The sequence below is a fragment of the Tauraco erythrolophus genome, chromosome 18, assembly GCF_009769465.1.
Source record: "Tauraco erythrolophus isolate bTauEry1 chromosome 18, bTauEry1.pri, whole genome shotgun sequence".
In the NCBI taxonomy this organism is placed as follows: domain Eukaryota; kingdom Metazoa; phylum Chordata; class Aves; order Musophagiformes; family Musophagidae; genus Tauraco; species Tauraco erythrolophus.
The window spans coordinates 521,905-545,675 of record NC_141482.1 but is presented as its reverse complement, the minus strand read 5'-3'; the positions used below and the strand labels follow the sequence as shown (position 1 = coordinate 545,675).

General features: G+C 55.5%; 1 protein-coding gene across 1 annotated transcript in view; it reads left to right on the top strand.

Moving 5' to 3' along the window:
• Positions 1-4,459: 4,459 nt before the first annotated feature.
• Positions 4,460-23,771, top strand: part of LOC104379264 (fer-1-like protein 4) — a 44,781-nt gene continuing 25,469 nt past the window's right edge. The window contains exons 1-21 of the mRNA XM_086622629.1: positions 4,460-4,538; positions 4,643-4,698; positions 5,433-5,521; positions 7,628-7,727; positions 10,649-10,740; positions 11,293-11,334; positions 11,445-11,612; positions 11,902-11,962; positions 13,142-13,273; positions 13,436-13,498; positions 14,540-14,621; positions 14,873-15,032; positions 15,248-15,431; positions 16,866-17,052; positions 17,233-17,597; positions 18,168-18,276; positions 19,009-19,207; positions 19,975-20,095; positions 20,723-20,823; positions 21,394-21,481; positions 22,755-22,871. Coding sequence (XP_086478755.1) covers positions 4,460-4,538; positions 4,643-4,698; positions 5,433-5,521; positions 7,628-7,727; positions 10,649-10,740; positions 11,293-11,334; positions 11,445-11,612; positions 11,902-11,962; positions 13,142-13,273; positions 13,436-13,498; positions 14,540-14,621; positions 14,873-15,032; positions 15,248-15,431; positions 16,866-17,052; positions 17,233-17,597; positions 18,168-18,276; positions 19,009-19,207; positions 19,975-20,095; positions 20,723-20,823; positions 21,394-21,481; positions 22,755-22,871 — 2,595 coding nt within the window. The remainder of the gene's footprint in view (positions 4,539-4,642; positions 4,699-5,432; positions 5,522-7,627; positions 7,728-10,648; positions 10,741-11,292; positions 11,335-11,444; positions 11,613-11,901; positions 11,963-13,141; positions 13,274-13,435; positions 13,499-14,539; positions 14,622-14,872; positions 15,033-15,247; positions 15,432-16,865; positions 17,053-17,232; positions 17,598-18,167; positions 18,277-19,008; positions 19,208-19,974; positions 20,096-20,722; positions 20,824-21,393; positions 21,482-22,754; positions 22,872-23,771) is intronic.

Below are 23,771 nucleotides of genomic sequence, written 5' to 3'. Positions count from 1 at the left end.
GGCACGGCCCGTCTGCTGCCTGGTATCAGGTGGGCACGTGCGCTGAGCTGCTCACGCGGCACTGCTGCGGTGCTGGGCTCCGTAGGCGAGGTGTTGCAGTTGTGCTCACCGTGATGACACCCGTCGTGTTCCTTGGTAGCATCTTTTCCTTCTGTCGAGCTGCCTTGGGAATGGGGACCCTTCCGTGCTGGTTGGTACCAAAGCCTGTGAGCTGGACGCCTGAGGTAGTTCCTGCTGTGCCTCCATAAAGTGCCGATATATTTTTATATGTAGACGTTTATTTTTAGATTTCAGGGACCATACTTTGCAATCTTTTTTTTATCACATTTTTTATTAGGAAAAACTGCTTCTGTGATGGCCTCTTGCTTGGAGCCATTGCTGCAATTTAAAAACGCTGCACTTTGATTATTTGTGGAGGGGTTAACGAGGATTAATCATTGATCAATCAGGGGGTTGGGTTAATGAGTTGCATTACTGTGACTTTCAAAAGCCAGCAACTGGAAACATTGAAATAAAGGTGCTTTGAGTGATTTCTTTGTGTCACATGAGCAACAAAAGGAAGAAGTAACTAAGTGTGGAACTCCGAAGAGGTGCTGCCTTGTCCTGGGAAGTGCGAAGCGTGTATGGTGTGCACTGGGCGCTGTGGAACAGGCACATGGTGGCAAAGCACCGTTGTTTTGAGAGATGGGAGTTGACAGTTCACTTCAAAATAGAGATAAAGAAATGTGTTGCCGCGCTGTAAGTGGTCACCGCTCTCAGATTCATAAACAAATAAACTGCTTTGACTTATATAACATGTCTGGACTCTTCTTTCCTTTCTGGACTTCTCCTTTTGTTTTCCAGCAATGCTGGAATTTATGGAAGGTCTTTGCTGTGGTGCGAGGCCTGGTGGTGATCAGTGTCCGGGGCTGAGCGGGATCAGCTGCAGAAGCAGCGCGAGTTGTTCAGCATCCTTAGTTTTGCTGATTGCTCGGAGTGCTGGATGTGTGTCCTGCAGCCAGACGGGCGTTTCTTTTCTGTGGAATTGTGAAAGGCCTCGTCAGTTCTACCAGATACGCCAGGAGATGGTGAGAGTGCCTGGGAATGCCGCCCTGGCGGTTCAGGCGAGGAAACTGGTAGGTCACACACCTGCGTGGAAGCAGAACCTGACCTTGAACGCACACCCTCAGCTAGCCTGGTCGTCTGGGTGGTGTCTGCCACCAAACTGGTACGCAGTCGTGTTTAATGGGCTGTGGGTCTGGGACCACTGCTGAGCAAAGATGAATTTATAGGGTTTTTTTATACAAACCTCATTGGGACCATAACGTGTTCTCCCAGATCCCACAGGCAGACGGCTTCCTCTGGAGAAAGCTGGGCTCTCTCCTGAAGTACTCCATCATCTGGCCTGCAGCACCCAGTTTTCTCGCACTTACATCCCTGAAGGAAACCACACAACCTGGCTTCTGGAGTGGCTGCCTGAACTGAAGCGCATTCCCAGTGTGGGGGAGAGGGCGGAAAACTGCCAGGTCTCTGAGAAACCGCTCTGTTTCCAGCTGCTCACGACCTGTAGCAGAGCTCTCCTTCCCTGTGGTGCACACACGAGGACACTTAAGGCTGTTTTTTGGAGGGGGGGGGAGTTTTTTTTTTAATTTTTAATGACGTGTTCTTTAAAGGATATTTGCGAGTCGTTCTGAAGGCTCACCAGTCCCTCGTTTGGACCAGGAAGCACCAGTGGCAGCGTGTAGTGCTTAGCTTCAATGAACAGTTTCTCTGCAAGACAGCTCCAGCGTTGAGGGGCAGAAGATGAGCTCTGGGACAGCAGAATGCGCAGCATGAAATCCATTTCCGCTCTCCTTTTTAAAACTCTTGCCAGTTCCCACTGAAAAGGAAGAGAGTGAATTTTTCCTCTTTCTGCACTGGCTGTGAGGAGCGGAGTCACTGTTCTGCAGCTAGCCGAGGTGTGTGCAGGTGCTGGACTCGCTGATGGAGAGACCTTCCCTGTTTTGGGGAAGAAGAGGCCAAGATGTGGTAGGGGCAGGTCTGAGGGAGTTCTCCCTCCTGCAGAAGCAGAGAACTGGGAGGACGGGCTGTTCACCCAGGGTTAGCAGCTAGAACGTGAATGAGCAAAGGGACACAAGCCCTGTGGTTGTCACTTGAGCTCAAGAGCTGCACGGGTGTGGGCCCAGGTGGAAAGCCATGGGAGGGAGGGTCAAGCTTGGAAGCCGCTGAGCTGGGATGGCACAGCTTTAGCTGTTTTCTCTCATTCCTGACTCTCCCCAGGGCTCCTGGTTTTGGAGGCAGCGAAGACTGCTGCTGGGTGCTTTGAGAGACTGGGAGGTGTCTCCTGCCTTGTGCTGCCCTGGGTGCAGCTGGAATGCAGACTGACAGCATGGTTGTCACTTTAGGTGGACGAGAGCTTGGATTTGAGCTCAGGTTTTCTTCCTTAAGAGAATGTGCTGCTCTCTCTCAGTGCCAGTGCATGTGCTCCTGTGTCCCGGATCACTCACTTGTTCCCCATGCTTATCATGGAGACAACCCCGAAAGTTTCTTTACCATGGCCTTGGCTGGGATTAAGAAGCACCCTTGTACTCATGGTCCCCAAAGGTATTTCAGCCTCCGGGCTTTGTTTAAATCAAAAGCTATTGCATGGAGGAGCTCATCAGGGAGGGTTCCTCTTGCTTCTGGGACACTTGGCAATAAATACTGGTGACATTTTGAGCCAGACTATGCCACGCTACCCAACAGAGCCCCCTCCTCTATGGGAGATAATTCTCTGTGCCCCTTCTCTGGCCAGACAGCTTGTTGGGCTAAGAGCCCTACTTGCGGTCTAAAATGTTGGGTTCCCCCAGGCACTGTTTCACCAAAACTGAGGCACCATCTTCATGTTAATGTGAGTGATGGGACTGCTCCATGTGTTCGAGGAAGCCACATGAGCTCCGCTGGGAGATGATGGCTTTTGATCAGCTTTGAGCAAATGCTGGATCCACCCCTTAGCAGCACACGTTGGTGGTCCGAATGTCTTATGGAACAGGCGAAATTGCACCCCTTGCCACCCTCCAGCCATGACTGGGTGTGGGGTCAGTGCACTGAGCTTTCTGTGCTGCCCTAAACTGGTCAGTTCCCTTGTCTGGGTTCACAAATGCTGCAGGCCTGCTATGTTTTGTTGCTGCACGGTGAAGTGGCATCCTCTCCGGTGCAGCTCGTTTCCACCGCCACCAGCGCTGCTTCTCTGGCGCCCCAGGAAGCTCTTGCGTGAGGCAGATAAAGGGAATAACCGCAGGGCTTGCTTGGAAGCAGCCTGGCATTGCATAGGCATGATTCACTCGCTGTTTGCAGAGCCGGATTAGCCACCCTGGCCTGCGGCAAGGAGCCCTGGACGATGTGTGTGGATGCAGGTGTTTGGCGGTGGGAGAACCAGGCCCCCAGCAGGAAGATCACTTTAATCTGACCTAAATCTGTGCTCCGGAAGGGCTCCAGCATCTGTTTTCTTGCAGGTGAGATGAGCTGCATCAGGCCAAGCTGGTGAGCACAGCTGTGAGCACAGCTGGCTCTGTGTGATGTGTCCCAGCTCTCCCTGCTGTGAGGGGCTGGTGTCAGCCCCTGCGGAGAAGCTGGAGCTCTGACCCTACCGTCTGTGGATTTCGATGCTCAGTTCTGTCCTGCACAGAACTGGCACCTGGGCTGCAGCCTCTGTCACAGGAGGTGCTCCGGTGTCCGACCCACACCAGTGTAGCTTCTCCGGTCCCTCGCGTCAGTGTGCTCCTGTGAGGGGCAGGTGGGAGGCGAGTGGGGCTGCTGAGCACGTGCTGGTCCAGGCACAGTTTCCTTGTGCTGGGGGAGCCCAACCCTCCTAATCAAAGGGCCATGAGCCAGCCTGGCCAGCTGCCCTTCCCCACCCTCTCTCTGTTTGCTTTGGAGGGTTTCAACCACGGAAGCCATGATTTTATACCGGAGAAGCCGCAGGGCTGGGAGGGAACAGAGCCGGGCTCCCGCCTTTGCCGCAGTGCTCGGAGCACCCCCCAGTCCCAGTGCTGGGGCCAGCACCCCCCAGTCCCAGTGGTCGGAGCACCCTCCATCCCAGCTTCGGCAGCCTCTGTCCCCGCAGGGCGACAGGCCCTGGAGCGTGCGGCTGCCTCTGCAGCGGCCTTTTCCCCTCTCCGTCCTTCCCCAGCCCCGGGAAGGGATGGCGCCCGCCCCTGTGCTCGCGGCTCCCCGTGCCCGGCGGGGCTGTGTGTCGGTGCCGCCCCGGGGCGAGGGTGCGCTGCCATCGGGTCCGGCCGCTGCAGGGCCCGGGGCGGGCATCTGCGAAGCGCCGCCCGGGGGGCTCAGGCCGGTGCCCGCGGGCTGAGGAAGGCGGAGCCGCCGGGGCTGCTCCCCCGCGTCCCTCGGCGGGGAGCGGCGGCCGGACCGGCCGGGCGGGTCGGGGCTGAGTCACGGCGGGCGGAGCGGGGCCGCGCGGAGCGCTGCCGCCACCGGCTCCATGGCGCTCAGCGTCGGTGTCCGCCGCCTGTCCCGGCTGCCGGGCCGCGGCGAGCGGCAGGTGCAGCTCAGCTTCCGAGGTGGGTCCCGGGCGGGACGGAGGCAGGGCCGGGGTCTGCGCGCCCCGCGGCGGGAGGGCCGGCCCGGGCCCGCCGCACCTCGCGCCTCCGCTTTCCTCCCTCAGGCTTCACCCAGAAGACGCGGAAGATCCGCTGCGGCCCCGAGGCTGTTTTCGGGGAGGTGAGGGCGTGCGTGTGCCGTCCGCGGGGCAGGGGCGCGACAGGCAGTGTCCCGCTTGACGCCTCGCGGGGCAGGAGCGGGGACGGGGGAGCAGGGGCAGGAGGGGGCCGGGAATGTTCCTTCCAGCACCCATCGTCACCGCGTGTCCCTGAAGCTGGTAAAAGCCCGGGCTGGCAGGGGCTCCTGTTGCTCGTGTCCTGTCCTGTCCGGTGCCTCTGTGCCACCCAGGGAACGGAGAGGAAGGGTTGGGGGGCAGGGGGGACCTTTCCCACTTGCCACCCGCAAGGCAGCCGGCCAGTTTGGAGTCAGGTCATCGCGGCCCCAGGGCACGGCTTTGCCATGTGCCTGAGCCCGATGGCTCCCTGCCCTGGCCGATCTCTTCTCCCCGAGTGCCTCTGTACCTGCCCACGCCCCATCTCACCCCACAACCCACCAGCCCAGCGACCTCAGCAGGCACAGGCACCCTCCTCTTCCTGGGGTGATGGTGCTCTGGCTTCTCTAGCAGCTGACCTGTGGCTCCGTGCTGCTGGAGAGGCTCTGGCTCCCCGCCCCATTCCTCCTCCCTTCTGGGCTGCGGGGTCTGCCTTGGCCAGCAGAAAGGTAACTTCCCACCGCAGCAGCTTTTTGCCATGCTGGCTGGGTCGGTCGCGTTGCAGAGGAGACCAACCAGCCACCGAACATGGGAGAGTGTGGCTGGGAATCAATCGCCATCTCTTCCTGCGGTTCGTTTGTAGCTCTTCCGCTGGCCTCACTACGGGAAGCTCGTCATGGGAGAGATGCTGTCCATTAAGGTTTACAACTGCAGCAAGGTTTTCAGTAACAGGTAGGTCCTTTGGTTGTTGGGGAGACCAGTGGAGGTGGGGGAAGAGACATACTGGGCTTTAATTTTCTACTGGGAGTAGAAAATATATATTGGGAATTTGACGGAAGGAAAATGAGCAGGATGCAAGTTATAGAAGGAGGATGGAGCTGGTTGTTCTGGTGGGGCAGCAGTGCTGTATATAGTAAGTTAAATAAAGGGAATGGTTTAGTTGTGCCAGCAGTAACAAAGGCTACCTAAGGATCCAGATCAGACTCCTGGGTGGGACAAAGGTAAAATAAGGCCCTGAAAAATAGAGCTACAAGGGCAGGACTTGCAGCGGAGCAGGGACCTGCACTCACTCTGTGGATCCACGCGATGACCATGACCATGCCGCATCGAAATTTGAATTCAACATGCCTATCAGTGGGGTAAAGCCTCCAGCCTGTGGTAGCATAGTTTAACCTTTAAAAAGATAGCAGCTTAAATTAAAAATGATCAGCCAGGATTTACAATGCTTCTGGGTGGCACAGACACAGTACTGTGAACTCAGTAGCTGTTGCAGCAGTTGTAAAACGCTTCAGAGAAACCCAAGAGTAGAGGTGACAGATTGAGTAGTGGTGGTTGAGCAAGCAAGGGAGCAGAGGCACATCCTTCCAGGACGTGTGAAACATGAGGATGCAGGGAAGGGTGCCAGCTCTGATCAGCAAAATGTTAGCACTGAAGGAAAATCAACAGGAACAACTTTCTAGAGGCGGCTAATAATACAAACCTTTTCAAAGCCATCACAAGCCTGCCAGAGAGGGTGTGGAGGAAACAGATAAGTACAGCACATGTGAGACGCTTCAAGATAAAGCTGGAGATAAAAACGCAGTTGAACTGTGTGTCACTGTTTACTGGATGCTTTCCTTGTGGGAGCTGGATCAGAGGAATTGTCTCTGACTGAAGCGTCGATAGGAACGGCTACAGGACAAATAGATAAAACAAACAGTAGCGTATTACCAGGACCTGGTGGCAGTGAGCAAAGAAGTCCAGTGGGAAGTGGCTGGACTGGCACTGGCAGCGTCTATCCACACACCTCCGCTGCTGGGGAGCACAGCGATGGCAGGTGACAGACGTTACGGCTTAAAAGCAGTTGGTCAGCACACTGGGATGATCAAAAATAAATGGAAAGAGAGCGTGGAAGGACAGAAGGGAAATATTTGTTATGCGCTGTATCGATCCGCGGTCTCTGGACTTCTGCATGTGCAGCCTTTCTGTAGCAGCAGCAGCACCAAGCTGGAAAAGCTGGAGAGAAGGAGGATGAGCAGAGAGACTCCTTCCTCAAGGGTAGGGGTCTAGACAGGCTCTGCACCTGGGGGAAGAGGGAGGTGAGAGGGGATGCGAGAAATGCGCAACTTGCAGCTGAAATGGAGGCGACTGGGGAATGATTCCTCCTGTCTCGGTCCCGGGCTGACAGTGAAACGCTCCGATGGTCGTTTCCAGTAGGCAGCAGGAAGCTCTGCTTCAGGTAGGACTTAGCTCTGCTGCCACTAGAGCTGCCACAGGGAGACGGAAGCCAAGGTACAAACGGATTCCAGACAGCAGTGACACAAGGTGGAGTTAGGAGCAGCCGAACGCAACCCTGCGTGCGTTACAGCCGCCTGCAGGGAGCCAGACGACCCTTCCCCAGGGAGAAGCCCCTTTGGCGTAGGTAAATTTGGGCCCAACCTGCTGCAGCTTTATGTCCTATTTCTGTATTTCCTTGTGTGGAGCCTCTGCTTCCCAGTTTTGTCTGGGAAGAGTCACGCCAGCTCCACCGAGTGCGTAAACTCAGGCTGACTCCTGCGAAGCCCAGCTCTGCCGAAGGGGAGAGCTCCCTCACGCTCCGTGGAACTGAATCTCTGCAAGTCTTTGACCATGGCAGTGTGGTCACAAGCAGGTGCCTGGGCACGACCGGAGTGGAGGCACGACCTGCTGCAGGGTCGGTGGGTCTCGGGATTTCGGCTGTCAGAAAGGGAAAGTGCTGCATCATTTCGCTGCCCTCGCCGCAGCTCGGAGGGGCTGTGAGCAGGACAGTGGGTCTCCTGGTACCCTCTTCCCCCGGGATGTCAGCACTGATGCTACCTACAGCCTCTGGTTTTGTTCCAGGCTTCTCGGTACCCTTGTCCTCAGCCTTCAGCACCTGCTGACGGTCGGGAGGCTGATCCTTCGGGAAGCCCTTGTCGACAGAAACAACAGAGTCACCAGTGTAAGTCCTTTGCGGGTGGCCTGGCCATCAGCAGTCGGGAAGGCTTTGTGGGAAACCTCTTGTAGTGCTTCCCAGGTGGATTTGGGGCTGAGGAGGAGTCCAAGGTGCAGCTTTGAGCCTGGGAGCCCAGGCAGTTGTGCCCTCTCTGTGCAGGAGTGCAGCTGCTTCGCACCCATGAAGTGGTTCTGGGAGCATCCAGAGGTGCGTGGGGTGGGCTGAGGGCCCTGGAGACCTGCTGAGAGCCTGGGTGAGCAGAGGGAGGCTTAGTAAAACCTCTCCACATCTGGGCGATGGACACAGGAGGTGGTATTTCATCTGCTGAGCCTGGGCTGCTGCAGGGTGTGAGGCAGAAGGGAGATGACGGGGTGAGGCTGAAGGTGGCAGGATGCTTCAGGACCCGGGTGAGCTTTTGGGTTAAACACTAGTGCTCACGAAATGGCTTAACGATAGCCCAGGGCAGCGGGAGCGGCTCTGGCACCTGCCTTGCCCCTCTGCTCTGCACCCTGGGTCCTGCTCCCCTCCCACCCCAGCACTGGGGCTCACTGGGCCTTTCGTGTTGGTGGAATATGAATACAACATAAAAATGAACTGTTTCCTGCCAGCTGGGTGTGCAAGCAGGGTTCAGCAAGTGCTGGACCATCAAGGCTCAGTGCCAGGGCTCGGTGGAGGCAGACAGCCCTGTGACATGCTGTGCCCATTTGTCCTTCCCGTGGGCAGCCTGGCTCACCTCCTGTGATGGCACATGGGATGCTGGCCACCAGACCACCAGCCTGAGTGGCACAGGCATGGATTTCCCGTGATGCTGAGCTGGCTGCATCAGGGAGCAGGTCCAAGTGGAATCTGAGTGTCTCCAGGATGATTTGTAGCCCGATGCAGCTGACTGCGTGAACATTCACGCCAGCAAGGGACCAACGCTTCGGCTCGCTCTGTGCTGGCAATGGTTTGAGGGCACCAAGCGAGGGGTGCTCACACCGCTGTAAGGTCAGAGCTGCCCTACAGCCCAGCGCTTTGCCCCTGGCTGCCCCTTCCCTCATGCTGACAGCAGCACTTGGGCCGATGAGCGCTCCAACCAAAAACCAACCCTGTTTGGTTTTGCTGGGTTAGTTTTCAATTGCGCAGCCCTGGCTGCAAGACTGGACGCCCATCCAAGAGCAGCCTGAGACCCTCTCTCTCAGCTCAGCTGGGAAGAGACACATCCCCAAGGGAGAGAGGCCGTTTCAACCACTGCTCCTTTAGCAAAGTGGGAACAAAGGCATTCCTGCTATTCCAAGACCTGCTCTTCTCAGGGACTTGACTTGTTTGCACCCCTTTTTTCTCCTGGTGGTTTGAAGGCTTTCGTTCAGAGCCTCAGTGTCCTGGTTTTAACTGGGACAAAGTCAGCTCTTCTTTTTAGCAGCCAGAAGAGCTCCGTGCTTTGGTTTCACTCAGAGGCTCGCTCTGAGAAGAATGCTGATAGCAAGCTGGTGTTTGTGGTTGGACGTGAGACTCCAAGGGCTTTTCAGTGTGCCGGAGTGCAGAAGCACGGCGGGATAAGGGGGGAGCACAGCTGGGACAGGGGGGACACGATTCCCCTTGTGATTTGTGGTGGAACTTAAGATTGAGGCCAAACTGGCCAATTAGTATTCCACATCATGCAGCCCAGTATAACAGTGAGGGGCAGCCGGACAGACGGGCTTTGGCGCTTTGGCTCTTTCGCCGCTTTTGCTCTTTCGCGCTTGCTGCGCTGTTGCTCTATTGCTTTTCTTTCTTTTTCTCTCTCTCCCAGCACTCCCACTCTCGGAGTACTCTCTCTCTCTCTCTCTCTCTCTCCCCCTCTCTCCCCCCCTCTCTATTTCGGGAACTCGCGTCCGTCCGGGATTGCAGCTTTGGGACGAGACGGGCTTCGCATACAAGGGGGTGGTGAGCACCTACACTGTGTATTAAATCATCTGTATTAAATTGTTCGTATCTCAGCCCACGGGTTTCCTGTTTCTCCTTTAATTCTCTCCCTCATTCCTGGGGCTGGGGGAGGGGGAGTGACCGGCTGTGTGGGGGGGTTCAACCTAACCCATGACACTCAGCTGTTCACCCAGCTTTATCTCAGGCTTCTGCACCCATCCAGCCTTTGCTGCTGCCTTTCCCAGCCGCTGTACTACCGTGTTCTTGGGCTGCATTTCTCCTCCCACAAACATGTGTTTTCCAGGAACTGAGCTATGAACCCGGCTCGTACACCCCTTTCAGCCTACTGGGAAGCGACCTCCTCCATGGCTGCAATTTTGGCCTCTGCTGGGAAATTCTTGTGCACTTGTGCCAGTCTGAGGTCAGGCTGGTCACCTGCAGACCAAGTGTTTTCAGACCCGTATCGGCCGAGCCGATACCCAGCGTGCCCCGATACCCAATGTGCCCCAGGCTTCTCTAACTGTCCTTCATCACTAATGTGAAGTCAATGCCTCTTGTGATGCAGCCTCTGGATGTGCTGAGGGTTTCCGTGGTGTTTTAAACCAAGCTGCTGTGCCTGGGGATGCTCTCCAGCTGTCTCGTGCCATCCACAGAGACCGCGGCAAACTCCTGCACCTTAATTTGCTCTACTGCAGGGCTCTCCCCACTTTCCTTGTCCAAAGTGCCCCGAGACGGTTCTCAGGGGCCTCTCTGTGGTATAGAAACTTGACTTAGAAACTTGAGCCAGCTTTTATTCAGTGAATCCTGGAGTTTGGGAAGCTGCAGGGGAGGGAGTTTGGTTAACTCTAGCTTGTTGATGGAGGCAGACAAGTAGGTTCTGGTATAAATAGGCTTCTTGTAGGGTTGTGACCCCCTTCCTTCCCCTTCATTCCACCAGCATCTCACTCCTTTTTTTCCCACAGTCTCCTTCCCCTTTTTTGTGACGTTTCTGCAGTTGTTTTGTGGCTGCCAAGCTCTCAGGCAGTTTAATTTTCTTTTTGTAGATCTATATTGAATTGGATTTGCGCTACCAGCCTCCAGACGGCTCAGCTGGGACCTGGGTTGAAGAGGACTTTGTCTATCAGATGAAAGACAGGTACTGAAATCCTAGGAGGAGCAAATTTCCAGGCAGCTTGTACAGCTGTCTTTGCCAGTGGCAGCCTTTGGGATGTGATCCAGCCTCGTTTGCTCTCCACCTTTGGCCAGGCTGACGCATCCCTGCTCTACAGCAGCAATAAGTGAGCAGGGCTCTTGGAAAGAAAAACACCTTTTGGACTCGAGAGCATTTCCGCAGCCTTCCTGGCTGACAGGAGAAGAGACACTGGTTGCAAAGTTGCAGAGAGGGTGGCTTTGGGCCGTAGCAACCTCAAGCACCCTGCACACAGGTGGTGCCCAAAGCCCGAGGAGATGTGGTTGTCCAGGTGGGCAGGCTGACAGGCAGCAGCAAGGTTTGAGGAGTGCCACTTCTGGAATGCCAGAGGCAACACAGCAGGTGCACAGGGTGGACAGGGAAAAACATGGCTTAGGAGGATGCTTCTGTCCCTGCCACGAGCCAAGCAGGAGCATGGCTGTGGCACTGTTACACAGAGGCATCGGTGAACAGCCGCAACACACTTGTTTTTTCAGCAAACTTCTGTTTTTCTTACAGTTCAGAGTTAATCATCCGCAATCGTGGATTTGAGGAGCTGGAGTAAGTAGCCCTACTTGAGCGTATCAGCTCACCCTCCTGCGTGGAGGGGGGTGCACAAGCCACTGGTCGGGGCTGACGCTGCGGCGCGGGATGTGGCGGGGGGTTCGCAGGGCAGCCGAGGGACCGAGAGCGAGCGAACTGGACAGGAGAGCCACCACGCTGGGCAGGAAACTGGCGAAAGGCCTGGAGACTGATGAGGAAGAGGAAGAGGAGGAAGAAGATTTCTACGATGTGTCTGAAGTGGAGGTCTCGGGCATTGTCTTCAGCCCTGTGAAGAGGTATCCATGGCGTGCTCTTCTCTCTTGCCTCTGCCTAGGCCCTGGGATGGAAAGTGCCAGCTCATGGGGTGATTTCTGGGGGAATCCTGCATCTCTTGGCATTCTGCTTCTGCAAAATGTCAGAAACCTTCGATCTCCAATGGCCCCAAACAGGGACTGTTGGGGATTTGCTCGTTCCCAGGGCAAGGAGCCATTATTTGCCAGGGTTTCCATTGCTTCCCTTGGTGGGGACTTGCTCAGGTCCATGGAAATGAAGAGACCTGCTCACTGGAGTTGTTTTTCTGTGCAGCCGCTCCAGACTTTGCTCCACACGGGATCTCTTTGCCACTCCAACCCCGCAGAGCTTCCAGGTACTGCAGCGTTGAGCGCGCATCCCTGCAGCTGCCTCTGGCCCCGCAGCTGGTCCCTCGCTGCCTGGGCTTCTCTGGTTGCCACACACCCCAGTGAGGCCTCTGGCATGAAGACGCCTTCTTGCTTTGTGTGGCTTCCCTGGGCAAGGTGTGAGATTCCCTGAAGGAATGGCATCCATGAGTGTTGGCTCCCACTAAAGCCAGCCCAGAGCAGGATTTCTTGTTGGGCCATGTAGTTAGCTATGGATATACAGGACAAGGGAGTCGGCGTGAGAGCCATGTGTGCCATTGCAGAATGCCACCTGAGCAGAGCTTTGGAGGGCACCTAGGCACGGCTGGTGCCTGCCAGCTAACCCATGGCACTGCCTGGGCCCCCAGGGACATCTGTGGGGCACGATTGGCGCTGCTGGGCTGCTGCAGGGGCTTTCTTGGAGATGCCAGGAGGCTGGTATGAAGCTGTGTCTCTGGCCCGTGCTCTGACATCAGGTTTATTCGAAACCACTGTGAAATTTGGAAATGGAATTTAGTCCCATCTTTTGCCCTGCAGCTTTCAGGGCAGGTCTCCCAGCCTGGCTATGGATTTAAAGCCTTTCCTGGTTCTAGGTAAACGTGGACTCATGTTTGGGTTTCCTGCTTTTCAGGACTGGGTCCCATACTCCACCTGTGTCAGAGGTGGAATTTTCTACCACCCTTTTCTTGAAGCTCCTGCCTAGTTGCTTGTACTGAGAGCAAACGTGAGATCGTTTCTCCCATGTCTTAGGCCCATAACCAGTCACAGCAAATGAGACAGCTGCATTCCAGTCTTTCCAATGGTGTCCATCTCAGCAGGATTCAAAGAGAAGTATTGACAGAGGATGCACCAACACCATGTGGGAGCAGTGGGCTGCATCTCCTTGGGATCAGGAGCCGAGCGGGGACAGTGCTGCTGGCGGGGCAGTGCCTCTGGGGATTTCACACTTCGTTCCCTCGCTTGTCTGAGAGAAACAAATATCCCAAATACCGGTTTGGTTTGTCCTGGCTACAGCAGATTTCAGAGCCGTGCTCTTGCTTGCCCTGAGCATTCCCTCTGCGGCAAGAAGGCCCTGCACATTTGTGTACTGGTATTGCTGAAACAAACTCAAGATGGAGCTGCAAACGAGGAGAGTGCTGATCTGAGGGTTTTCTCTCACATTTTCTCAGGTTGGGATTAATATCATTGAAGCGCAGAAACTGGTGGGGGTGAACATTAACCCTTTTGTGGTGGTCAAGGTTGGAGAGGAGAAGAGGCACACGGCGACGCAGAAGTCAACAAACTGCCCCTTCTACAACGAGGTATGTGATACGGACAGAGGCTCTGTCCTCGGCATACCGGCTTCCCCAGTGGCTGGGGCCATCCTTGCAGGGGATGCTCGGGATTCAGCTGCTCTCAGGCAGAGACGCTTGTGGGGCCATGTTGGGAGCCCAGGGGTCAGCTGTCTTGCTCTTCTCTTTCAGTACTTTTTGTTCGAGTTCCATGAGCCAAGGGACATTTTATTCCACAGACTCATAGAGATCTCGGTAAGTATGTTCTCTTCTTTATCCTTTGTCGGTAACTAGTACAGCCCAATGCTTCTGCATGTGGATGCTGGGAGTGATGGGCAAAGCAAGGGTACCAGTACTGGGCAGATTTTCCAGCCAGAGGCATCTGCCCTGCAGAGAGACCAAAGGACCTTCCTGTGGCCACGGTGGGTAGAGACCGGCCCCACTCTGAGCCAGCACTGGGCAGTGCTGCCTTCCCACCTCCTCTGTGTCAGGTTTTTTCCGCATTCAGTGACTGAAGTGGGGCTTCTGGGGCAGTTTCTTGCCTGTTATTGCCTTGCTGCTCTGCTGTGATGGGGGGGGATTCCTGCTGCCTCTTACCCTTGAGCCTCATCCTGCAGGTTGTGGAGGTGAATGGCTGGTGCGAGTGGAGCTCAGCAGTGATTTGTGCTTGTGGAAAAGCCCAGGCAGGCAGAGAGCAGTCTTCAAAAGTCCCCTGGCCCAAAGCTCAGGGGCTTCTACAAATCATGGGGCTTTTCTGAAGATAGCTAAACCCAGCCAGCACCTCCTTCACCACATGATCTCCAGTGCTTCCCCTGTGAAAGGCTACATGTCTCTTCTGCTGATGTGGGTTCAGCAAGCACTAAGAAAGGGCTAGGTTCTGGGAGAGACACTAGCCTGGTGGGGCATGGCTCTGCCCTGAACCGGCAGGATGCAGACATAGGACTCTCTGCGGTAAAGCAGGTCTGCCCTTGGTCCGTTGTAGGGGTTTGACTTACGTGAGGCTGGCAGAAGAAGCTGAATTTGTTGCACATGAATTTGCCTTGGCCCAGGTTTGATTGAGGGCTAGGGGCTGGTGGATTTTGTGGGAATGGTTGGACAGGAATGAGTTGGACAGGAATGGGTTTGTCCCAGGGTCAACTTGGATAGGTCAATGTGCACGAGGAGCTTGCAACTGCTGCCTGAGCTGTGCGTTGGAATGGGCATCTCTGAGCAGTCCTGTCCTCCTCAGAGATGTCTGGATGTGTCTCCTGGCTGCCCACATCTCTTGGTTCTCAGGGGGATTTGTGCTGTCTGCAGGTTTTTCACTCAAAGATGCCATTCCTGGGAACGTGTATAGGAACATTCAAGATGGATGTTATGACAGTGTACAACCAGCCAGGTATGACCGACCACGCTGTGTACCTGCTCCCTGACTCCAGCTTTGTCTGATGTTTCCTTTGGGCTCTGCTGGATCTGGTGAGGGCCCTATCTTTAAAGCCCTTAGCTCACATGAGGACCAGGACTTGCTTCTCCTCCTGGCTGTCTGAGGGCTGGTGACACCTCCTGCACCTTCAGGGCAATCTTTGCGCAGACGTAGTTGGGATGTGAAATGTGTCCCCTCCACCGGGAACTCCTTCCCTTCCCTCTCAGATCACAAGTTTTTCCAGAAGTGGGCTGTTATCAGTGACCCCATGGACACCCGGGCAGGCGTGAAAGGATTTGTGAAGTGCAACATCTCCGTCACCGCACGTGGGGACATTGTGGGCTCCCTTCCCACCTCCTCCAGCAGCCGAGATGAGGACATTGATAGGTAGGTGCAGTGTGGTCTCCCATGGCCCTGGGGAAAACAGTCATGTTTCTCTTCACTCTACCTTTTTACCCCATTTTCCCCTCTTCTGATGGGGAAAGACCCAGGGAAAGAGACCTATGGTGGGCCAGGATCCAGCCTTCTGCCAGTCAGGACATTTCCCAGCATCGTGTTTCTTGGGCTCCAGGAGAGAGCCAGAACATGAATTTGTCTTTCAGGAACCTGCTGCTGCCTAAGAGAGTCCCTGCAGAGAGACCCTGGGCCAGGGTCTGCGTCAAGCTGTATCGTGCCGAGGGCTTGCCCAGCATGAGCGCGGGCATCATGGGTGGTTTCTCCAAGATCATAGGGGAGAAAAAGGTCTTTATCGACCCTTACGTGCAGGTCTCGTTCTGTGGGCAGCAGGTGAGTCTGCGGGGAGGTCTGCCTGGGGCCAGGCCGATAGTCCTTTGGCTGTGCGGCAGCATGGGCTGGGCTGATGCTGCCAGAAGCCTCCATGGACACAGCAATCCCACCAGAGACAGGCTGGGAGAGCCCAAGTTTTGCTGTCCTTGGCAGTGGCTTGAGCCATGTGGCTGTGGGTGAGAAGGCTTTTATAGGACTTTTGGCTTTGCAGAGAGCTCCACGGGGACAGCCCCCACCCTGGACACAGCTGCTGGCTGAGCTGCTGGCTGTGCAGGCAGACATTTCATATCCCTAACTGTAAAGAGAGGGTCACATAAATTCTGGAGCAGAAGTCCTCTGTGGCAAGCTGGACTCAGCCTGACACCTCAGGAGAGTTTACTGAACTAATGGCTCCTTTCTTAGAATCGTAGAATCATAGAATGGTTTGTGTTGGAAGGGATCTCAAAGATCATCTAGTTCCAACCCCCCTGCCATGGGCAGGGACACCCTCCACTACACCAGGTTGCTCAAAGCCCCATCCAACCTGGCCTTGAACACTGCCAGGGATGGGACATCCACAACTTCTCTGAGAAACCTGTGCCAGTGCCTCACCATCCTCAGAGAGAAGAATTTCTTCGTTCTATCTAATCTAAATTTCCCCTCTGTCAGTTTAAAGCCGTTGCCCCGTGTCCTGTCACTACATGCCCTTGTCCAAAGCCCCTCTCCAGCTTTCCTGTAGCCCCTTTAGGTGCTGGAAGGTCTCCCCGGAGCCTTCTCTTCTCCAGGCTGAACAGCCCCAACTCTCTCAGCCTGTCTCCATAGCAGAGGTGCTCCAGCCCTCGGATCGTCTTCGTGGTGTCCTCTGGACCCGCTCCAACAGCTCCATGTCCTTCTGATGTTGGGGACCCCAGAGCTGAAGGCAGCACTGCAGGGGGGTCTCAGGAGAGCAGAGCAGAGGGGCAGAATCCCCTCCCTGGACCTGCTGCCCACGCTGCTCTGGGTGCAGCCCAGGACATGGTTGGCTTTCTGGGCTGCCAGTGCACGGTGCCGGCTCATGTTGAGCTTCTCATCAACCTCATCAACCATTCATGCACCCCAGGCCAGGATTTCTGGTCCTGTGATATCCATTAAGAAGAGTATGAGTCCCTGGGCAGCCTGGTGGGCCTCGGGGTGCTCCCAGAGGACTCTGCAACATCTGCCCACTTCCAAAGTGCTGCCCACTTCCAAGTGTTTCCTTTGCCTGTGCAGGGCATGCCCAGTGCCTTGGGACAGCCCCCCTTGATGAAGCACAGAGAGCAATCACTGGGACAGGGGCAGGAGCAGGGACACTGCCACCTCCAGAGCCTGCACAGCAGGCAAGACAGGAGAACTTGCCATTCCCAGAGAGGCTCCAAGACATCCCTTGCTCTGGCCACCGGCTGGGACTGCATGGCTTTCACACTTTCTTCTTTCCAGGGGGAAACGTCAGTGGAGACCAATACCACCGAGCCTGAGTGGAACGAGCGGATCAGCTTCATTGAGATGTTCCCACCTCTGGCCAGGAAGATAAAAATCCAGGTTCTGGATGATGCCAATGTTGGTGACGTGGCCATTGCTACACACTACATTGACCTTCAGCAGATCTCAGACCCTGGCAGGAATGGTGAGACCTAGCACAGCCCCATGCTGTACCCCTCTGCCCTGCTGTGGTGGTCTCCTGGAGGTGGGAAGCTGGAGTGGCAGAAGCAGGCTCACATCCCTGTGTCCTGGGCTGTCTTCTTGGGGAGAGGTCTCTCTGCAGCAGCACCTGTGGTGTAATTAGACCCTGTCCCTGTCGCTACAGGCTTTAACCCCACATTTGGCCCAGCCTGGGTGAACCTATATGGCTCCCCCCAGAACTCGGCTCTGCGGGACATCCACAGGGACCTCAACGAGGGCATGGGTGAGGGGATCTTCTACCGTGGGCGCATCCTCATCGCCGTCACAGTGGAGATCTTCAGCAGCCCCAGCGTGGCAGACAGGAAGCTTGGGGACAAGATGAAAGGTGCCCTCGGCAAACTGAAGCTGAAGAAGAAAAGTAAGAGATCCAGGGAGAAGGCCAAAGAACTGAGCCAGCTACAGGGAGAGGAGGAGGCTGGGGGCTCTCAGGAGGCCGAGCAGCCTGGGGAGGTCACTGTGGAGGTGGAAGAGCTTCATCCCCTCCCTGAGGTGAGTCCTGCCGTGCCGGCGTGGCTGACCCATGGAGGCCTGCGGCATGCACTGGCCTCATGGAGACGAAGCAGTGGGATCACTTGCTGGTGTAACAGTGATGGAGCAAAGCCAGCCTGCCCATTGCTGGGCCATCCAGGGCTTGCTGAGCCTCTGCAAGGGCTGAGGCCACAGCTGCAGCCCCAAAAATGCCTCCCGCAGAAAGGCTGGAGCATCCCCACATGTGCTGCCTTCCTGGCGCAGGGAGGGCTCTCACGGGGGTTATTCCCAGGGCACAGCTGCCTTTGAGCATGTACTTTTGCTCCCCTGGAGCCATCCCTTAGCCTGCAAACCTGCCCAGTGGCTTTGCACGAGCATCAGCCAAAGCTATGGCTCTGCACCAACCCCCCAGATTTCCCAGAAAACTTGTCCCATGTCTGACAGCCCCGCGGTGGTGACCTTGGCAGCAGCCCACTGATGTCCCTTGGGAGGGCTGACAGGCACTGGCCGTGCCCTGGTGCTCTCCAGGTTTCTGCTGGGCAGTGTTTTGGCACAGGAGGCTTTCAGGCTGATTTCTGTCTCCTTGCTCAGAATGCGTTGGGGAGGAAGGAGGAATTCCTCCTCTTCCTTGCCTTCTTTGAAGCCACTATGATGGACTCCTCTCTCGGCTCCAAGCCTGTCAGCTTTGAAGTCTCTATAGGTGGGTATTCCCCAGGGCCCCGTGTCCAGAAACTGTGGGAACAGAGCAAATGTCTTTCTGACAGCCCACGTCAGCACTGAGGCCCTAAGGTGCCAGCCCTTGTGCAGCTTGTGCCTCCAAAACAGGAATTCGGGAAGGACAGAGGATGAGGCCAGGGAGTGTGCACGGTGCTTTAATTAGCTTAAAGGTCTGCGTGCTCTCCTGTTTGGGGAGAGTGGTTGAAGCTCTCCTGAGAAATATTGGTGAGAAGAGGTAGAAGGGTTTGGGAGCAAGAAAGGGAAGCAAAGGAGGGGAAGCTGGGATACTGGGGTTCGCCATGTGGTCCTGAGAGGCTGTGACAGCGGGTGATGGGGAAACAATGGTAAGAGCATGTCCAAGCCTCCACCTCCTAAGCTGGGTGGGTGGAGATGCTTGATGCTGAGAAGTCTTCCTGACTGCCTGCTGCTGACCCCAGCATAGGGGTGTGGGTGGCAGTTAGCAGGAGTTGGCAGAGCTGGTGGAACTTGAAGGCATACACAAGGACTTCCTGGTAATTGCCCAGCTTCCTCCCAGACCTCCTGGTTGTCCATGTGATGCTCTGATGGTTGGATGCCACTGAACTGCTAGTTCCAAAAGCAATGTGTGCCCGTGTGCTTCTCGCGGCAGGGTGATTGCACTCTGATTTCGCAAGCTAGCAAAGTTGTTTAACAGCCATCCCACTTATCTGTTTACTGTTTAATGCTTAACTTCAAGGAAACTATGGCAAAGCTGAAGAGGTTGCGACCAAAGTGTGGAGAAAAGTGGAAAAGGGAGAAGTGAAAGAAGAAAAGCAGCCTTTGCTGGACCCTGGTTCAGATGATGAGTTGGATGTTGAAGTCCTGGCCCCAGCTTCACCAGCACTGAACAAGTCGGTCACGAAGAGCCAGAGACCAGAGCCCATGGAGTATGACAGGTGAGTCTTCTTCACCCTTCTTTCCCACCTGCCCTGGTCCTGCCTCAGCTTCCCAGGTTGGTTATTCCAGAAGTTGTTAGAGGTCTCCTCAGCCATGCAGGTGCTGTGCAGGTGTTTCTCCTCTTTGCAAACCTGCGGTTTGCCGTGGTCTAGCTGGCTGCCATAGTCCATTAGCCCGACAGGCCCTGCGACATCTGCTTGATGTGTGCAGGTGGCCAAGGACAGGGTCACAGGGAAACTGTGACCCATCAATAACAGTGGTCCCTTTGCTGGTTAACAAGCAGCATCCTACGGGCTTAATTCCAGTGAGGAGGAAGGAGAGGAGTACTCTGGCACATACTCTCCTGTGTTGGACAGGCGAGACACATCCACAAGCTCTTCTGATAATACGTTTGTTCTGGGAATGCTGCCTGGTTTGTCCCACAGGCCTGGCAATGTCTTGTTTGCGTTGCAAGCCCTGTGCCTGCTGCTACTCAGTCCTATAGCAACAAGAAATCTTGGCAGCATCCCACGCTCCTGTCAGCCTCGTTCATCTGAGCCCGTGCTGCCCTGTCTGCTGGAAACCCTGTGTGCTGCTTTGGGATGGCAAAGGGCTGACCCAGCAGCTTGCATCCATGTCCGTGGTGCAGGACCCCAACCAGATGGTTCCCTGCGAGGAGGACAGAGCCCAGGCACTGCTCCCTGTGCTGTGTGCAAGCGCTGCATCATGACATGGCGTGTGCTTTCTGCAAGCAGCAGCCGTAACCTCCTGCGCCTGCTGCCCGTAGGTCCTACAGCTGCCTGCCCATGACGCATGAGAAGCCCTGCGTGTACGTGTGGAGCTACTGGGAGGATCACACCTGGAGACTCTTCATTTCCAACTGGATCGTGAAGCTGGCAGAGCGCCTGGTAGGGTGTTCAGAGTGTCCGTCTGCGGCACAGTCTTTCCTGCTGTGCTTTCCCAGTAGCATGTGCAGTTGCTCTGTGATGTTTGCCTGACACATCCTCACCCCCCATGCAAGTCCGTGTCTCTCGCGGGGCTCAGTCCCACCTGCCCATTAGATGTGGTGCAGGGCAGTGAGTGCAGAGCCACTGCCCATGCTGTGCCGTGGTCTGGCCGTGTCTCCTGGAGATGTGAGTGATGCGACATCCATGACGAAAGGCTCCTCTGCTGCCAGTCCTGAGCCGGGTGTGCCATGGGGAGATGCTGCCACAAGCAGACTCAGCCTCGGGCTGTCGTCAGGGGAGTGCAGTCTCTTCCCAGGGCCTCGTCCTTCCCTTCTGGGCTGAGAAGTCAGGAAGCAGAGCTTGCAGTGTGTTCCAGTGGCTGCTCAAGGACTGAGACACAAGGTGTAATGACCAGCGTTTGGGTCATCCCCAGGCTCCAGAGAGTCCCTGGCAGCACAGTGCTGGCCTGCAGCGCTCCTGCGATCCCCAGCTCTGCAGAAGGACACAAGCCATTCGTGGCAAATGCAATATTTCACTCTGACCCCGCAGCCAGGCATGAGCTCCCTGAACGTTGCGCTTTCACCACAGGAGCAGGGGCTGGATGACGTGGAGAAGCTCATGAGAAGGCCAAAGGCTAAAGCAGAAGAGCGGCTCGGAGAGGTGCTGGAGGAATTTGTAGCTGGATGCAGGTTAGCGTGTCCCTGATTTCCTAAGGTTTCTTGTTGTCAGGTTAGGAGGTCGTATCCTGGTCTGCCTGAGCTGGGCACAGCCTGCTCTGTTGTCCTCTCGAGGCAGATGAGCGAAGGAAACCAGCACGACCTGGGGAAAGGACCCTGTAGCTCTTCAAGCTTGGAGAGGAGACCCCAGTCCTGGGAAACACAGGGGTCACAGAATGCAGCCTCCATGTCCCTGGGCTTCTGAGTGTTTCCTAGATGTTTGGATGTTTCCTTCACTCTCTTCAATGCCGCAGACAAAAGGCCAGTGTTCCAATCACTGCGCGTGCCCGGTGGGCTCTGATACGCACTTCAGTCCCCAGCCTTGTGATGGTGACAGTAGAGAGGGAGCCTCAGGTGCTGAGCAATCCCCAGTGTGCCTTCCAAATGAAAAAGCTTGCAGAAGAGAGGGCATTGCGGAGAGGGGGGTTTCTGATGTGTCCGGATTAGTACCAGGGATTTGGAGGTTGTGCCCCCGTTGCATGAACTGAGCTCTGCCCGCGGGGTGCAGGGGATGCAGGGCCTGTGCTGCTTCTCTCATTGCAGGCAATATTCACTCAGCGTAGAGAGGAAAGCAATGGCACATCCAAACAACCTTGACAGATGTCGGATGAGATACCTGATGCGCAACATCGTAAGCTGTGGGGCTCAGTGGTGGTGGTGGTAGCCTGTGTGATCCCCGCTCTCAGGGGTGCTTCTGGAGGACCAGCTAGAATTGATGCTAAGAAGGAAACTCGGGGCTAAGACTCATGGTATTAGTCAAAGGCTTTTACTGCAGCATCTCCCACTTCTGCTCAGAGCAGTACAGCTTCCACCACAGGAAACAGGCAAGCACTGGTCGTGCTGCCTCTGGTTTTATGCAGATGGTGTGCCCAGATGCTGTCCTTCTTCTCCTGTGGGGCACGTGTAGCTGAGCACGTGTGTCGCTGCCCAGTGGGTTGCTGAAGGCCTTTTGGTGCAGGCTATTCCTGCAGGCAGTTTTGGGGGAGCTCACTGAGACCCACAGGCTGGGTACCTGTCCAGCAGACCAACAACAGCCGTCCATCTGCCCATCCCCAGAGAGGGCAACACCTAGACCCTCATAATCCTGCAGACAAGGCCACCTGGCTGGGTGAGAGCACAGTCATGTACCCTCCATCACAGCTCAGCAGAGCACAGCTGTGCTCATAGTCTCCATCGGACTACGAAGCTTTGAAAGGCTGACCAAAACACAATGACAGCAGCAAGAAATAAAATTTAGGCATGTCTGGGTCCCAGCTCCCTCCCCTCTGCCTCCCTGCACATCATCACCTGGGTGATGGTGAAGGTACTCCGGTAAGTCTGAGACTCTCTGAAAGAGAGAACCAGCCCAAGAGAGGAGTTTTCTGGCCTTGTCAGTCTCTACTGGGTTGCACCCTGAATTCCTTCTGGATTTTGTGATTACGTTTTGGTTCATCACAAAGTCTCTCCTCTACACTGTCAACTAGTGGGTGAAAGCCCAGCCCTGTCTTCCAGTTTCCTACATATTCATATCCCCATACCTCTGTGCCTCCAAGCTTCTCCTTGTGCAAAGCCTCCCCCAGGCACTATCTGGAGCCTTAGACCACCAGCTTCTGGAATGTTTATTCCTTGCACATCTTTCTGCCCCAAATGATGCTCACCGGCTTCTGTTACCGGCTGGTATTGGCAGAGCTGATGCGTTACTGGCATCTCCAGTTCTTGGCACTCTTTGCTAAATGACTTGTGACAGGTTCATGGAGATTTGCTCTCAGCAGCTGAGGAGCGAGCCATGGTGGAGGTCAGGGCATGATGGGGCAGGATGGATGTTATCAGCACACGGGCACTTCCCTGCAGAGCCACTGTGAGGGGTGCCAGCGTGACATGCCTGGGTCACAGCCAGGCGCGTGACGGCCATGCTCTCTGTTCAGATCTTGTATGCCAAGCAAGGACTCCGTGTGAGGCGGCAGCTGACTCGAGCCAACATCAAGGAGAAGGTTAAGGAGACAAGGAGGATCCTGGCAAAGCTACACTTCATGGCTAAAGAGGTACAGCTGCTCCCGGGGCACCCCGTTTCCAAGCAGGAGAGGGCACTGGGCTGGCTACTGGCACTCTCGCTAGCTGGAGTTGGAGCTTTTCCCCTGCTATCTTTCCTTGCTATGTAAAATCCCAAGGTCCAGCTGCTGGAAGTTACCATATTTCATGTGATGACTCTTCTGAACCGCCCACTGTAGGAGAAGATCAGGTCTGAGACCATCTTAAGAACCTGAAGGTGGACAAGTCCATGGGACCAGACGAGATGCATCCGCGGGTCCTGAGGGAACTGGTGGATGAAGTTGCTAAGCCACTATCCATCATATTTCAGAAGTCGTGGCAATCTGGTGAAGTTCCGACTGACTGGAAAAGGGGAAACATAACCCTCATCTTTAAAAAGGGGAAAAAAGAAGACCCGGGGAACTACAGGCCTGTCAGTCTCACCTCTGTGCCCGGCAAGATCATGGAGCAGATCATGGAGCACATAGAAACCAAGGAGGTGATTGGTGACAGCCAACATGGCTTCACTAAGGGCAAATCCTGCCTGACTGATTTGGTGGCCTTCTATGATGAGGTCATATGTCATATGTCTTTGATGGATAGGGGAAGAGCAACTGACATCGTCTACCTGGACTTATCCAAAGCATTTGATACTGTCCCACACGACATCCTTATCTCTAAACTGGAAAGACGTGGTTTTGATGGATGGACCACTCGGTGGATAAGGAATTGGCTGGATGGTCGCTCTCAAAGAGTTGTGGTCAATGGTTCAATGTCCCAGTGGAGGCCAGTCACGAGTGGTGTTCCTCAGGGGTCGATGTTGGGACCAGTGCTATTTAACATCTTTGTTGGAGACATGGACAGTGGGCTCGAGTGCACCCTCAGCAGGTTTGCAGATGACACGAAGTTGTGTG